Source organism: Oncorhynchus tshawytscha, linkage group LG13 (genome assembly GCF_018296145.1).
Source record: "Oncorhynchus tshawytscha isolate Ot180627B linkage group LG13, Otsh_v2.0, whole genome shotgun sequence".
Taxonomy (NCBI): Eukaryota; Metazoa; Chordata; class Actinopteri; order Salmoniformes; family Salmonidae; genus Oncorhynchus; species Oncorhynchus tshawytscha.
In genome coordinates this window covers 23,962,895-23,981,026 of record NC_056441.1, presented here as the reverse complement: position 1 = coordinate 23,981,026, position 18,132 = coordinate 23,962,895, and the positions used below count along the sequence as shown (strand labels likewise).

The window sequence follows — 18,132 nt, the reverse complement described above, 5'->3', positions numbered from 1 at the left end:
GTACATGTGATGTAGTACTCAATTTTCAGGGACCACTTTTGGCTAGTGAGCGTAACTTTCAGAACTACTGGCTAAAAAGTACACACAATTACAGGAGAATCTCTTTAAGAATGCAATTACGGTCTGTCGCGTGTGTGTGTTTGCCCCACAATGACGACAATATCCATATGTATGATATATATTATATATATATATTGTGTCGGGGCAAACACACATGCGCGACAGGCCATATATATATATATATATATCTGCATAGTCGGAACTAGAAGCACAAGAATTTCGCTACACTCGCATTAACATCTGATAAACATGTGTATGTGACCAATAAAATTTGATTTGGAATTGATATATAATTCTCTCTCACACACACCTCCTCCACCAGGTCTCGGTCTCCACGGCCAGTTCAGATCGTCCCAGAGAGGCAGCGAAGGCAAAGGGCCAGGCCAGCAACATGAGGAACACTGCAAAGAACAACCGTACTGGGAACACTGTCACAGTCATCACACCAATCTGAGAAAGGGGGGAGGCGGGGGGCAAGAGCAGAGAGAGAGAGAGACAAAATCAAATGGTGATGCGTTCATTCATTCATAAAAACACAGAGGGAGACAGAGGTACAAATGATCACATTTAATCAGGGAAAGAATCTCTTTCTGTGAAGTTGGATTGACCCATAAAGAACTGCTCTGTTGAAGAAGACCATCCAGCAATGACAGACATACAGCTAGTCATCCCTCCTAGCTTTCTCCTTGTTTACGCTATGCTCCTTATGTAAGCATGATCACAACAGCTCATACAGAAATGCTATAAAACATTTTTTTAAATTAAACTATCCAATGTGATTTCAGGTTTAAATAAAAATAAGTTCATTTAGTATCAAATTAATTTATGCTTACATCATTAAGGTCAAAGCAGATAACTATTGACCTGTCACGCCCTTAGAAGGAATATGGTTGTATGTCATGCCATCACTCCAAATAACAGGGTCACAATGTCAAGGCCCACTGTCATTTCAGATCCCCACCCCCCTCTATTATTCTACCCATCATCTGGAGACCTCTTATCCCTCTTCTGTCTGTTACAGTAGGGTGTTGTTGTTCTCACAATACTGCACGGTTCTCTCTATTGCTTTCTCTATAAATATATCTTTCCCCCTCTCCATCTCCCCCTCTCTGCCTGCCTACATTACAATGTGGTCTTCTTTCATTTCCCAGGGGACTCTATTCCTTCTCTTCTCCTCCCTCTCTCTGCCTGCCTACATTACAATGTGATCTTCTTTCATTTCCCAGGGGACTCTATTCCTTCTCTTCTCCTCCCTCTCTCTCTCTCTCTCTGCCTGCCACAATTACAATGTGGTCTTCTTTCATTTCCCAGGGGACTCTATTCCTTCTCTTCTCTCTCTGCCTGCCTACATTACAATGTGGTCTTCTTTCATTTCCCAGGGGACTCTATTCCTTCTCTTCTCCTCCCCCTCTCTCTGCCTGCCTACATTACAATGTGATCTTCTTTCATTTCCCAGGGGACTCTATTCCTTCTCTTCTCCTCCCTCTCTCTCTCTCTCTCTGCCTGCCTACATTACAATGTGATCTTCTTTCATTTCCCAGGGGACTCTATTCCTTCTCTTCTCCTCCCTCTCTCTCTCTCTCTGCCTGCCACAATTACAATGTGGTCTTCTTTCATTTCCCAGGGGACTCTATTCCTTCTCTTCTCCCTGCCTACATTACAATGTGGTCTTCTTTCCCCCTTTCTCTGCTTGAATCCCTCTCTCCATCAATCTGTGTGAGCCCCAGGTGCAGAAAGCATGGCCAGATAAATAAAACACTAATAGGGCTGGTTTATGACCCCCCTTCCGCAAAACACCTAACGATCCATCCTGACCACCACCCCCCTTCTGTAAATGGACCCATCCAAACAGCATTATAATAAATATTAGAAGCCATTCTACTGAGGTTATAAGTCCATTACCAGAATTATGACTACCCGTCCCTCCTGTAGAATCAGTGTTTCCCTTACAATCATTTGGCAGCTGAGTATCGTTCCCGCTACTAAAAAAAATAACACTCATCTTAAAAAGTGTGTTACAAGTTGCATATCTTCCTCAGATTCTCATCACATCACCCGGGAAACCTCCAAGGCCACTAGCTAGCCATCTTGTGATCCTGGAAGTATAGCAAACCCTATAGATGTAATAACTGTTAGCTAAGATACACTAGCAAAATCATTTTGGGGGTTAATATAGAATTGGCTGGTGAAGTCATTGAGATCAGGAGATAAAATTAAAACTGTCCTCGATTTTCAGATGAGTTTCAAAATGAAGGTAATTTCAACCTCTACCTATCTGGACCCTTCATTTCCGCTAATTCCAAAGGATTAGGGCAAGGAGCGAGGGGTTGTGTTCTACAACTGGCACTCTTGTGAGCTGGTCTCCATGTTGGTTGTGAGGGAAGATTCAAGGAGTTAAAAAGGAAAGCTTTGTGGTGTGAAATATTCAGGAGGAGACTCAGTGGACGTGTGTGAGAGAGAGAGGAGGCATGCAAGAGAGACTAGATGCAAGCCTTTTGTTTCCTTAAAATGCACGGCACACACTTCCCTCCTCCAGGGTTGGCAAGGGCCATTAGGGAAAGGCTTCTCAACCCCTACACATGCGGACAAATACCCACCCCTAAGAGTGCGTGTGTGCATCTCCCCCCCTACACACACAAACACACGTAGGGGTGGAGTCCACCCAGCAGGCAAGCATCTTGCTGCCCTCTAAAAAGGGCGTCTGCATGCTTCCCATCCCAAACAGTTTGTGCATATATTATGACGTGATGTCTTTGTTCGCTTGGTCTTCGACACTTCTTTCGAGGCAAGCAGAAGTTCGGTAGCCGAAGTCTATGCCCCTTCATTGGTGATTGGTCAACAATGGGGATTCTTCAACGAAGGGACCTCTTGTGTTTGATGTCATTTAATGAGCCTACTCGTTTTCATGCACATTTTTTCACTTGAGAAACACCCCGAAAACCAATTCCTCCTTTGGCTGCCTTTCCTTCCAGTTCTCTGGTGCCAATGACTGGAAGGAACTGCAAAAATCACTGAAGCTGAAGACTCATATCTCCCTCACTAGCTTAGAGCACCAGCTGTCAGAGCAGCTCACAGATCACTGCACCTGTACATAGCCCATCTGCAAATAGCCCATCCAACTACCTCATCCCCATACTGTATTTATTTATCTTGCTCCTTTGCACCCCAGTATCTCTACTTGCACATTCATCTTCTGCACATCAATCACTCCAGTGTTTAATTTGTATATTGTAATTACTTCGCCACCATGGCCTATTTATTGCCTTACCGCCCTTATCTCACCTCATTTGCACTCACTGTATATAGATTTTCTTCAGCTGTATTGTTGACTGTATGTTTATTTATTCCATGTGTAACTCTGTTTTGTTGTATGTGTCAAACTGCTTTGCTTTATTCTTGGCCAGGTCACAGTTGTAAATGAGAACTTGTTCTCAACTAGCCTACCTGGTTAAATAAATGTGAAATAAAAATAAACATACCCTATTCAGAAATCATGCATTACAGGTCACAGTAGCACTGAGCTAAAGGGTAGAGCTTCGGCTTTTAAGGAGCGGGACTAACCTGGCAGCTTAGAAGAAATCCCGCTATACCCTCCGACAAACCATCAAAACAGGCAAAGCATCAATACAGGACTAAGATTGCCGGTGTAGTACGATTCACCAACGCTCGTCGGATGTAGCAGGGCCTGCAAACTATTACAGACTACAAAAAGGGAAGCACAGCCGAGAGCCGCCCAGTGACACGTGCCTACAAGTCGAGCTAAACAACTTCTGTGCTCGTGTCGAGGCAAGTAATACTGAAACTAGCGTCCCACCTCGACAACTTTCGGTGAAATTGCAGAGCGCCAAATTCAAATTGAATTATTATAAATATTTAACTTTCATGAAATCACAAGTGCAATACATCAAAACAAAGTTTAACTTGTTGTTAATCCAGCCGCCATGTCAGATTTCAAAAAGGCTTTACGGCGAAAGCAAACCATGCGATTATCGGAGGACAGCGCTATCAAATTCCAAAAAGTATCCGTAAAGTTCGTAGAAACATGTCAAACGATGTTTAGAATCAATCCTCAAGTTGTTTTTAGCCTAAATAATCGATAATAATCGTAAATTCAGAGCTTGTTGTCAGATCGTCCATTTGTAAACTGATTCACTCTCGGAGCGCACACTGGAAGCACCGGCCAAGGAGTAGAGTTCATTTGAGTGTTCTGACCTTACAGCGGCAGTCAAGCACCCAAGCTAACGTTGGCTAGCTTCTTCCAGACAAATGAGACCACTGACAATTTCTTGCACTTGCAGAGCTGGTTAGGCAGTTGTCATGTTATCCATAGCGTTGGTGACTAACTGTGCTGCTGGCAACAACTTAATTACGCTTTTTTGCCGACGTTTACTAACAGCAGCCATATTCAACGGACATGGAGCGCTCATAAATGCATTATTCTGCACTCTGCTGCACTCAGACGAGAGTGATCTGAAATCGGAGTAGATATCCAGAGTGAATTTACGAAAGCACCCGAATGTCCATTGAGAACGCACAATGACTATACCATTTAGCTAAGCTAAGAATGACGGGAATAATCAGGTCAATAAACATTGGGTAGTTAGATAGCATATAGTTAATATACTGGCAAGTTTGATGTATAAGTAGCCAACTAACGTTAGGCAACTAGCTAACATACTGGTATATACTGCTGTAATGATATGCTATGTGGTTCTTAAGGAACAAATTGTCAGCCAACATAGCGTGTAAGGTAACTTATTTGAAAAGTCATTACTTTATTACATTGCTCAACATTTTCTTAACATTTGTAATAATTAGTTAAAGCTATGAATTTGTAGCAGCTAATGGGGATCCTACAAATACAAAACTAACCCTAATGATAACACACACACACACAAACAGGCACCTCAAAGAATGCAAAGACTATCATTAGGCAAAATGGCAGACAGAGACAAGTCACTACAATACAGACCCCTAGGCTGTTCAATAAGTGAGTGACATCTTTATTTGGTTCATTGTGACGTTACTTCATATGGGGTGTTTTTGTTGTTTTGTAACCTCCTCTTCAAAACAGGACATCTGGGAGAGAGCGAGAGAGGCCTGAGGGAGGAATGTGGTTACACGTGTTGGTGTGACAGACACACACGCCACCCAGTCATATGGATCTGTTGTCAGCGGCGAAGGGAAGTAGCGTTTATGTTCAAGCAGAGAGAGACGGTTCTTAAATGAACACGTGTGTGTACATAGAACAGAAAACACCATGACACCTTCACAGTAACAGAAGGTAGTAGGCTAGTGAGAACAAGACTAGACACCTGCTACAGTTTACAGACTCAACTAGCAACCTTCACATCTCCGATAGGCCCAAGTAGCCTCCAGCACCTTTCTGTCCAACTAGCCTAACTATGACCTTGATCTGAGTTTAACAATCATTTAGATGTAATCTTTGATAGAAACATGCAACTGGATACACGGTCTTCTCAGAAATACATTTTTAAAGGTCAACGTGCTCATGATACAATTGAATAGAAATGCACATTTCCTGAGGCTTGGCCTAGATCCAGAGACTGAAATAATTAGCACCAGATTCAGAAGCTGAACGCTCTTCCAAAGTCTCAATCGTTTCTGCTCCTTTATCGAGTCATGTTCTGCCCCTGGTCTCTGTGTGCAGTTTGTGTGTGTAAAGCATGCCTCCTGCTGCAGGAGTAAACTTGTTTGCCGTGTTTATCTTCCACTGCTGGCACAAAATGTTCTGTGCCAAAATGGAGGCCAGTTTCCTGACCTTGTAGAGCAGGGCTCTCCAACCCTGTTCCTGGAGATCAACTGTCCTGTAGGTTCACACTAGTGGTCGACCGATTAATTAGGGCTGATTTCAAGTTATTACAAATCGGTAATCGGCCTTTTTGGATGCCGATTACGGCCAACTACATTGCAATCCACGAGGATACTGCGTGGCAGGCTGACCACCTGTTATGCGAGTGCAGTGTCAAAAGGACCTTGTGGCTGCAAGGAGCCAAGGTAAGTTGCTAGCTAGCATTAAAGTTCTCATAAAAAAACAATCAATCTTCACATAATCACTAGTTAACTTAGTAATATCATCAACCATGTGTAGTTAACTAGCTTGTCCCGCGTTGCATATAATCAATGTGGTGCCTGTTAATTTATCATCGAATCACAGCCTACTTCAACTTCGCCAAACGGGTAATTTCACAAAAGCACAATCGTTTCACAAATGTACCTAACCATAAACATCAATGCCTTTCTTGAAATCAATACACAGAAGTATATATTTTTTAAACCTGCATATTTAGTTAAAAGAAATTCATGTTAGCAGGCAATATTAACTATGGAAATCGTGTCACTTCTCTTGTGTTCAGTGCAAGCAGAGTCAGGGTATATGCAACAGTTTGGGCCGCCTGGCTCCTTGCGAACTGTGTGAAGACCGTAATTAATTTGCCAGAATTGTACATAATTATGATATAACATTGAAGGTTGTGCAATGTAACAGCAATATTTAGACTTAGGGTTGCCACCCATTCGATAAAATACGGAACGGTTCCATATTTCAATGAAAGAATAAACATTTTGTTTTCAAAGTGATACTTTCCGGACCATATTAATGATCAAAGGCTTGTATTTCTGCGTTTATTATATTATAATTAAGACTATGATTTGATATTTGATAGAGCAGTCTGACTGAGCGGTAGTAGGCAGCAACAGGCTCGTAAGAATTCATTCAAACAGCACTTGACTGCGTTTTGCCAGCAGCTCTTAGCAATGCTTGAAGCACAGCGCTGTTTATGACTTCAAGCCTACCAACTCACAAGATTTGCCTGGCAATACTAAAGTGCCTATAAGAACATTCAATAGTCAAAGCTATACGATATACAAATGGTAAAGAGCGAAATAGTCGACGCGTCATAATTCCTATAATATCTACAATCTAAAAACTACAACCTAAAACTTCTTAACTGGGAATATTGAACCACCAGCTTTTCATATATCTGAGCTAGGAACTTAAACGTTAGCTTTTTTTACATGGCACATATTGCACTTTAACTTTCTTCTCCAACACTTTGTTTTTGCATTATTTAAACCAAATTGAACATGTATCATTATTTATTTGAGACTAAATAGATTTTATGTATTAAGTTCAAATAAAAATGATCATTATTCATTCAAGTATTGTTGTAATTGTGATTATTACAAATATTTATAAAATTTGTCCAATTAAATCAGTATCGGCTTTTTTTGGTCCTCCAATAATCAGACTCGGCGTTGAAAAATCATAGTCGGTCAACCTCTAGTTCACACTCCAGTATTAATGCTAAATTGTAATTACTTCGCCACTATGGCCTATTTATTGCCTTACCTCCCTAATCTTAATTTGCACACACTGTATATAGACTTTTCTATTGTGTTATTGACTGTACGTTTGTTTAGTCCATGTGTAACTCTGTGTTGTTTGTGTCGCACTGCTTTGCTTTATCTTGGCCAGCCCGCAGTTGTAAATGAGAACTTGTTCTCAACTGGCCTACCTGGTTAAATAAATGTGAAATAAAATACAAACAAACACTCCAACCTAGCACACCCGATTCCAATAATTAGCTGGTTGATAAGCTGAATCCGATTAGTTACAACTGGGGTTGGAGTGAAAACCTACAGGAGGGTAGCTCTCCAGGAACAGGATTGGAGAGCGTTGCTGTAGTGAACAGTATATGGATGAGTGACTGAGACACACCCTGGTCCTGGGGCTGTGAGAGAGCAGAGAGGCCATGAAGCCAGGAACGGGACAAACCACATTTCCTGCACTTCCAGAAAGAACTCTAGCCGAGTATTGGTACACTGTCAAACGTTATTGTAATGGTAGTAAGTTATGTCTGGTAACATCAACAGGACAAACCACACATCACACTCATCAGAATACTAACTAGCTACACACAGACTTGGTGCAAGCAAAATATATAATTTGCTGAATGATGCCGTATGCTACAGCCATTCTGTCCTATGCAGCATGGTCAGATACTGACAACTGCATGTCCAAGCCCCAAGGCTGTGTGTGAAAGGCTAAACAGAGAGTAAGGGGACAGCTGTGTGTATGTGACCATATTGATCTGGTGATTGACTGACCATCACATATTGGCACAGAGTCAATTATTCTTACTAGATACACAGAGAGAGGAAGAGACAAGTAAATTGAGGGAGCATAGAGGGAGAGGTGTCACCATAGTGAAGGTGTAAACTTGGCAGTAGAAAACCTAACCAGTATATTTGACCTCTCAGCTTCCCTATCAAATCTAAAAAAAAATGTAAGCAGACAGCCTAAGAAAATTAACAACAATGACAAAAGCAAAAACCTAAGAAAGAAATTGAGAAACCGATCCAGCCAAAAACAGAGACCCAGAAAACCTGAGCCTACGCCTTCACTATGGTGAATCACTAAAACAATACAGAAATACATTATGGAAAAAAAAGGAACAGCACATCAGAAATCAGCTCAATGTAATTGAAAAATCCATAGAATCTAACCACTTCTGGGAAAATTGGAAAACTCTAAACAAACAAAGAGTTATCCAAAACAGAGATGTATGGATAAACCACTTCTCCAATCTTTTTGGCTCTATAACAAAGAACAAACAGCAAAAACATATACATTATCAAATACAAATCTTAGAATCAACAAGAACCCATTGGATTCTCCAATTACAGTGAATGAACTGCAGGACAAAATACAAACCCTCCAACCCAAAAAGGCCTGTGGAATTGATGGTATCCTAAATTAAATGACAAAATATACAGACCATAAATTCCAATTGGCTATACTTAAACTCTTTAACATCATCCTTAGCTCTGGCATCTTCCCCAATATTTGGAACCAAGGACTGATCAGCCCAATCCACAAAAGTGGAGACAAATTTGACCACAATAACTACTGGGGGTGATGCGTCAACAGCAACCTTGGAAAAATCCTTTGCATTATCATTAACAGCAGACTCGTACATTTCCTCAGCCAAAACAACGTACTGAGCAAATGTCAAATTGTCTTTATACTAAAAATTACAGGAAGACAGACCACGTGTTCACCCTGTACACCTATACTGACAAAAAAACAAAGGCAAAGTTATCTCATACTTTATTGATTTCAAAAAAGCTAGACTTAATTTGGCTTGATGGTCTGCTATACAAATGCGTGGGAAAGTGGTGTTGGGGGAAATGCATACAAAATTCTAAAATACATGTACACAAACAAGAAGTGTGTGGTTAAAATTGGCAAAAAACACATTTCTTTCCAAAGGGCCGGGGGGGGTGAGACAGGGATGCAGCTTAAGCCCCACCCTCTTCAACATGTACATCAAGGAATTGGCGAGGGCACTAGAACAGTATGCAGCACCCGGCCTCACCCTACTAGAATCTGAAGTCAAATGTCTACTGATGATCTGGTGCTTCTGTCTCCAACCAAGGAGGGCCAAAAGCAGCAACTAGATCTTCTGCACAGATTCAGTCAGACCTGGGCCCTGACAGTAAATCTCAGTAAGACAAAAATAATAGTGTTCCACTCAACAACCAAGAATTCCCAAATAATGCATGCAGAACAGATTTATGCAGATACCCACTAATTATCTACAAATTCTACAACCACCTAAAAAGGAAGCAATTCCCAAACCTTACATAACTAAGCAATCACCTACAAAGAAATGAACCTGGAGAAGAGCCCCCTAAGCAAGCTGGTCCTGGGGCTCTGTTTACAAATACAACCAGATCCGATAGAGCCCCAGGACAGCAACACAATTAGACCCAACCAAATCATGAGAAAACAAAAAAGATAATTACTTGACACATTGGAAAGAATTTAAAGAAAAACAGAGCAAACTAGAATGCTATTTGGCCCTAAACAGAGTACACAGTGGCAGAATACCTGACCACTGTGACTGACCCAAAATTATGGAAATCTTTGACTATGTACATTTTCAGTGAGCATAGCCTTGCTATTGAGAAAGGCCGCCGAATGAAGACCTGGCTCTCAAGAGAAGACAGGCTATGTGCACACTGCCCACAAAATGAGGTGGAAACTGAGCTGTACTTCCTAACCTCCTGTCAAATGTATGAACAGAGAAACATATTTGCCTCAGATTAAAAACAGACCCACAAAGAATTCCAAAACAAATCCCATTTTGATAAACTCCCCTATCCATCTGAGATATCTACTGCATCCCTCATCCTCCACATACAACACCCATTCTGCCAGTCACATTCTTTTAAAGGTCCCCAAAGCACACACATCCCTGGGTCGCTTCTCTTTTCAGTTCGCTGCAGCTAGCGACTGGAACGAGCTACAACAAACACTCAAACTGGACAGTTTTATCTCAATCTCTTCATTCAAAGACTCAATCATTGGACACTCTTACTGACAGTTGTAGCTGCTTTGTGTGATGTATTGTTGTCTCTACCTTCTTGCCTTTGTGCTGTTGTCTGTGCGCTGTTTTATGCTGCTACCATGTTGTGTTGCTGCTATGCTCTTTATGTAGTCGCTTTATGTAGCGTTGTCGCTCTTGTCGTGATCAAATCAAAGTTTATTTGTCACAAAGTTTATTTGAAATGCTTACTTACAGGCTCTAACAAATAGTGCAAAAAAAGGTATTAGGTGAACAATAGGTAGGTAAAGAAATTAAACAACAGTAAAAAGACAGGCTATATACAGTAGCGAGGCTATAAAAGTAGCGAGGCTACATACAGACTCCGGTTAGTCAGGCTGATTGAGGTAGTATGTAGATATGGTTAAAGTGACTATGCATATATGATGAACAGAGAGTAGCAGTAGCGTAAAGAGGGGTTGGTGGGTGGCGGGACACAATGCAGAAGCAGCCCGGTTAGCCAATGTGCGGGAGCACTGGTTGGTCGGCCCAATTGAGGTAGTATGTACATATGTAAAGTTAAAGTGCCTATGCATGTTTTTTGTCCTATATTTTTAATTTATGTATTTTATATTTAAATCCCAGAACCCATCCCCGCAGGAGACCTTTTGGTAGGCAGTCATTGTAAATAAGAATTAGTTCTTAACTGACTTGTCTAGTTAAATAAAAGTTAAATAAATACAAAACCTTTTTTTTAAATACCAGTGTGCAATTACAGCAGCAAGATGTGTGACCTGTTGCCACAAGAAAAGGGCAACCAGTGAAGAACAAACACCATTGTAAATACAACCTATATTTATGTTTATTTATTTCCCCTTGTGTACTATTTGCACATCATTACAACACTGTATATACACATATGACATTTGAAATGTCGTTATTCTTTTGGAACTTTTGTGAGTTAATGTTTACTGTACATTTTTTATTGTTTATTTCACTTTTGTTTATTATCTATTTCACTTGCTTTGGCAATGTAAACATATGTTTGCCATGCCAATAAAGCCCCTTGAACTGAATTGAGGATGGAAGGAAGACAGAGGGAGATGACAGAGTGAGAGAGGTGGGCAAAAGACAACACATGGAACATTTAATGTAAACACAGGGACTCAATTTTCCATTCCTTGGCTCGAACACCTTTTTTGTGTGACCCAGATCTATTCAAAAGCCACAGTTGGCAAGCCTCCATTGAACAGTGAAGGCTGCCCAGTCATTTAGGACAGTTTTACAGTTAACTGCTATTGGACATGGTAATCCACTGCAAACGTTTGAAATGCAAATTACGAGAATCAAGATCACCAATTCAATAGCTACAAAAAAACTTAGCTCTGATGTTATGTAAATTAAAACTCTTCTTGATATAATCAAATCTCCATAAATACACCATATGTATAGATTTTAGTTTAGTCCCTACATGTAGTTTATGGTCAATATATACCAATTATTCTAGCTACCAGCTTCGACCATAACATGCAGCGGCGCGCTTGAAACGCACAGAAAACTTGGTGGGTGCAGAACATCAGGTACCTAACTAGCATGCTAGTTAGCTAATAGCTACTGTAGCACAGAGTGTCGTTAACTGACCGGCAAAATATAACATTAGAACATATTTGAATGTTCATGAAATACGATTTCAACAAAAGTTAAACGGTTGCTTACCCTGATTTTCTCCAAGGTGGTGAATCGTAACTCGTGAACGAAAGGATTTCTGAAAGGGGTTGGCAAATCCGACCTATCTCTAATCTCCAAGGAAGGATGCTGCTCATCTGGCAACTTCATAACTGAAAACAAATAAACTAACACTTATCAGTTCGCAACGGTTTTTCTATTCCACAATAAACAGGCAATGCTTCTTTGAAACCGACTTTCTAGGCTAGCGACACATGTACTGATGGCGCTGATAGGTATGCTAGAGAAACATCAACTCGTTGAGTGGGGCGGGGAAGCGAGGATGGCTAATTTCAATGTACTGGGACTGCGCATGCGTAGTATCGAGCCATACACTGACCACTTTGGAAGGTGTTGGATCTTTTTTACAGTGGTGCCAGAATTTCAGCACACATGCCACACACATACACACACGAGTCACGACACAGGCAGACACACACAGGGACAACTGATATGAGTTTTGTGGGACATGACCTCTTTTCCTGGAATGTGTCTTTGAGATGTGCCAGATACCTTTGAGTGCGTATGAGTGTGAAGATGTAGTGCTTGCACTCTCACTTGACCCAACTGTCAATTTGTTACTCAGTTTGACGTCTTTGGGTCTCTCTTGTTTACCTTAATATGTAAAAACTGTATGTGGCTGTAGGTGACAATAATCCAGCAAATAGCTCAACATTATTGTTCATTCAATCTGGATGTCATAATAATTTAGAATTATTTTCTTTGAAAGTTGTAGCTCTATCTGACAGGAGAGGCCCTGTCAGAGAAATGGCAGCAGGGTCATCAGTTAAAGAAGAATTATTATTCTTCATGTGGCTTTCCAGCAGACTAGATTGCCAAACCTGGCCTGCTGATGAGTGACGGACTCCATCCTAGCTGGAGGGGTGCTCTCATCTTATCTACCAACATAGACAGGGCTCTAACTCCTCTAGCTCCACAATGAAATAGGGTGCAGGCCAGGCAGCAGGCTGTTAGCCAGCCTGCCAGCTTAGTGGAGTCTGCCACTAGCACAGTCAGTGTAGTCAGCTCAGCTATCCCCATTGAGACCGTGCCTGTGCCTCAACCTGGGTTGGGCAAAACTAAACATGGCGGTGTTCGCCTTAGCAATCTCACTAGGATAAAGACCTCCTCCATTCCTGTCATTATTGAAAGAGATCATGATACCTCACATCTCAAAATAGGGCTACTTAATGTTAGATTCCTTAAATCAAAGGCAATTATAGTCAATTAACTAATCACTGATCATAATCTTGATGTGATTGGCCTGACTGAATTTACTGTGTTAAATGAGGCCTCATCTCCTGGTTACACTAGTGACCATATCCCCCGTGCATCCCGCAAAGGCGGAGGTGTTGCTAACATTTACGATAGCAATTTTCAATTTACAAAAAAAAAAAAGTTCCCTGAATTCCTGGAATAAATGTTGTGGATCTTAATGTTTTTCCTCATAATCCTGGACTATTGGACCACCATTTTATTACGTTTGCAATTGCAACAAATAATCTGCTCAGACTCCAACCAAGGAGCATCAAAAGTCATGCTATAAATTCACAGACTGCACGCGGATTCCTTGATGCCCAACACTCAAGTGTTTTAGTACTATATCTCTTGACACAATGATGAAAATAATCATGGCCTCTAAACCTTTAAGCTGCATACTGGACCCTATTCCAACTAAACTACTGAAAGAGCTGCTTCCTGTGCTTGGCCCTATGTTGAACATAATAAACGGCTCTCTATCCACCGGATGTGTACCAAACTCACTAAACGTGGCAGTAATAAAGCCTCTCTTGAAAAAGCCAAACCTTGACCCAGAAAATATTAAAAACTATCGGCCTATATCGAGTCTTCCATTCCTCTCAAAATTTTTAGAAACGGCTATTGCGCAGCAACTCACTGCCTTCCTGAAGACAAACAATGTATATAAAATGCTTCAGTCTGGTTTTAGACCCCATCATAGCACTGAGACTGCACTTGTGAAGGTGGTGAATTACCTTTAAATGGCATCAGACTGAGGCTCTGCATCTGTCCTCGTGCTCCTAGACCTTAGTGCTGCTTTTGATACCATCGATCACCACATTCTTTTGGAGAGATTGGAAACCAAAATTGGTCTACACGGACAAGTTGAAGATATCCCTCTAGTGGTGTGGGGGCTGTGCTTTGGCAAAGTGGGTGGGGTTATATCCTTCCTGTTTGGCCCTGTCCGGGGGTATCATCGGATGGGGCCACAGTGTCTCCTGACACCTCCTATCTCAGCCTCCAGTATTTATGCTGCAGTAGTTTATGTGTCGGGGGGCTAGGGTCAGTCTGTTATATCTGGAGTATTTCTCCTGTCTTATCCGGTGACCTGTGTGAATTTAAGTATGCTCTCTCTAATTCTCTCTTTCTCTCTTTCTTTCTCTCTCTCTCTCGGAGGACCTGAACCCTAGGATCATGCCTCAGGACTACTTGGCATGATGACTCCTTGCTGTCCCCAGTCCACCTGGCCATGCTGCTGCTCCAGTTTCAACTGTTCTGCCTGCGGCTATGGAATCCTGATCTGTTCACCGGACGTGCTACCTGTCCCAGACCTATTATTTGACCATGCTGGTCATTTATGAACATTTGAACATCTTGACCATGTTCTGTTATAATCTCCACCTGGCACAGCCAGAAGAGGACTGGCCACCCCTCATAGCCTGGTTCCTCTCTAGGTTTCTTCCTAGGTTTTGGCCTTTCTAGGGAGTTTTTCCTAGCCAACGTGCTTCAACACCTGCATTGCTTGCTGTTTGGGGTTTTAGGCTGGGTTTCTGTACAGCACTTTGAGATATCAGCTGATGTACGAAGGGCTATATAAATACATTTGATTTGATTTGAATGGTGTGTTGCGTATATTTGCCTTTCGCAGGTCGGAGTGCGGATTGCACATTTTGGTCACCCCCCAAAAAAGGGAAAAGGGGAATGGGAAAAACTTAAATTGCACCACCATCTAACCCTGCACTTATACACTATCCCTCCCAAAAAACACCCCATCCCACTACTTGGGCCCTAAATGATCCTACACCAGGCCGTTGGCCTGGGAGGATGGAACCCCTTCTCTCAAAACTTCCTGCAGATCTTCTGCACTTAAATCTCTCACACCCAAATAGTTATCTGCTGCTGCAACTACCACATCTATCTTCTGTGATTTCCGCTCCATCAGTCAGTGTAGGTGATCACCATGGCAATAAACTCAAGAAATCCAACCTTACCAAAACTCATCCTCTCTGGCTCTCTCTCTTCAGGCCTACTCACTGGGGGCCTCCCAGTCGACTCATTCACCCTCAGGCTATCCCAGTGGTGTAAAGTACTTAAGTGAAAATATTTTAAAGTACTACTTAAGTAGTTTTTTGTGGGTATATGTACTTTACTTTACTATTTCTATTTTTGACAACTTTTACTTGTACTTCACTACATTCCTTAAGAAAATAATGTACTTTTTACTATTTTCCCTGATAACCAAAAGTACTCGTTACATTTTGAATGCCTAACAGGAAAGAACATTTTCAAAATCGCACACTTATCAAGATAACATCCCTGGTCGTCCCTATTGCCTCTGTTCTGGCGGACTAACTCAAAACAAATGCTTTGTTTGTAAAGTATGTCTTCGTGTTGGAGTGTGACCCTGGCTATCCATAAATAAATAAAAAACAAGAAAAGTGTGCCTTCTGGTTTGCTAAATATAAGGACATTTAAATTATTATTTACTTTTACTTTTGATACTTAAGTATATTTTAGCAACTACATTTACTTTTGATACTTAATTATACTAAGTATAATTAAAACCAAATACTTTTATACGTACTCAATAAATATTTTACTGGGTGACTTTCACTTTTACTTGAGTCATTTTCTATTAAGGTATCTTTACTTTTACTCAAGTATGATTCATTGAGTACTTTTTCCACAACTGGGATATCCTCTACTCTCATCACTGCCTCAGCACAGGAAACTTTCTGCCCCATTTCTCACATCGTGGGATCTCCCTTCTACACACTGCAACGTGTCCAAATCCTTGGCACTGAATGCACCAAAGCGGGTTAGAAACATAGGCCCTCACAGAATAGAAAATATAACCTAACCTGACATTATCAGGTAGAAACTCTGTGTCAAAGCTCAACAAGACAGACAGAGTTTTCTCTGTCTTGCCTTTGCCACCGGGTCTATGTCTCACCAAACGGCGGGCATCACAAACACTTGGTATATTCCTTTTTATTTGATCCAGCTCTACATTCAACGCTACCCCACTGATCACCCATTATAGCGGCGCCCTGCTCCGGAGAGCAAAGCACGCCACAGGTTGAGCCCCGAGCCACATGACTCGAAGCACCTGCTTCCCCTGGGAGGCAGATAAAAAAATATTTTTAAAAAAATCCCTTCTCGAATGTTTCACAGGTATAATCATTCCCAGTTTGTCCTTTACTCAGCTCGACACAATGCTTGGGTAGGCCAAAAAGCAGTAATTTCACCCCTACCGGTCCAAAATCATCTCTGGTAGGATTCTCAGGGCAAATATTGGAAGTCTCCACTACACCAGTTGTCGCACTTCATCAAGGACTGGCTCAACCAGTGTTCACCACCGCAGTCTGACTCCATTTTGAGATCATCAAGGTTCTCAAGAGAGCATGAAGACCTATAAGTAAGATTACTTGGTTTGCAATCAGGAGACATAGGTATGTACACCTCGAACAAAGATTTATACTCAGGAGATGAATCTCTAATCTTAAGAGCGCCATTCTTATGCTTTCGTGTCATCACTTCCTATCTGACTTCTCGTTAGCTAGCAATCCTAGCCAAATAATAATTATTCCTCTACTTCTTTTGTATCATGGCGTTCTCAACTTTTATATGTGCATGCCACCACCTACTGTGCGGTAGTGGGGGGAGCAGCTCTAACTAACCCTACACCTATTTACCACTATTTCATAAAAACATGCTAAATAATCTACTTTGACCCTAACTGGAGGACGGGACTCTTTTGTTAAACACACCTTGTAACTCTTCTGTAGTAGAACATTGTACACTCAAGTCTTATCTGCAGCTGCCACCACAACATATATTCTCTGTGATTTTACGTTCCATTTCTGAGGTACAGTTGATAACCATGGCAATGGAAGAAGCCAACCTTACTGAAGCACAAATTCTTATCACTATGTATCAGCGTAGGCCTACTGCTCACCCTTGATCCATCATCCTTTACTCTCTTTACTTCCTTAGCATACTACACCTTCTGTTCACTCTAACCCAGGCAACCTCAACCTATCTCTCTCGGACCGGGCATTTTTGATCACCAGCAACATGGGCACCCCTACAATTGACACACAGTTTTTTCCACCGATACTACACATTCCTTTGTCCCATGCCGTCCTGCACACTTCTGACATCTCAGAATCTCCCTCTGCTGCAACATGACAATAAGCTTGGCATCTGAAACACCATGGTGGGTTGGGCACAAAAGCTCTCACGGGATAACTGACATATCCTAACATGACTTTATCAGGTAAAGACTCTGCTTCAAAATTCAGAAAGACAGACAGTGTCTTAGTTCACCACTCTTGCCACCAGGTCTGTGTTCCACCAAACGGCAGGCATCACAGATGCAGGGAATCTCCAATTTAAGTTGCTCCACCTCAACACTTAACGCCACCCCAGGAATCACTCCTTTCAAAGGCACCCTGCTCCGGGGGAGCAATGTAAGTCACAGGTCTTGTTCCTAGTCACGTGACGCGAAGCTCCCACTCCATCTGGACAGAAGAAACACAGAAAATCATCACAAGTCCACTTTGAGCTACCTTCACCGATTGAACAACTCCCAACTTATTTTCTACCCAGCCTGATACTACATATGGATCAGCCAAAAGGCAGGGATCCACTTTCTCATTTGCATGACCATGCGAGGCTCGGACTCTGAGGTCTTCACCACACCTGCTACCACAAGTAATTCATCCTCACTCTCGTCAGATTCTATTTCTGAGCC

At 41.7% G+C, this 18,132-nt stretch overlaps 1 protein-coding gene across 1 annotated transcript in view; it reads right to left on the bottom strand.

The window, feature by feature from the left end:
- The window catches only part of LOC112264518 (lysophosphatidylcholine acyltransferase 1-like), a 34,162-nt gene extending 21,748 nt beyond the window's left edge, over positions 1 to 12,414 (bottom strand). The window contains exons 1-2 of the mRNA XM_042295443.1: positions 12,129 to 12,414; positions 371 to 510 (exon numbers count right to left, since the gene is read on the bottom strand). Coding sequence (XP_042151377.1) covers positions 371 to 510; positions 12,129 to 12,248 — 260 coding nt within the window. The 5' untranslated portion in view covers positions 12,249 to 12,414. The remainder of the gene's footprint in view (positions 1 to 370; positions 511 to 12,128) is intronic.
- Positions 12,415 to 18,132: the final 5,718 nt, after the last annotated feature.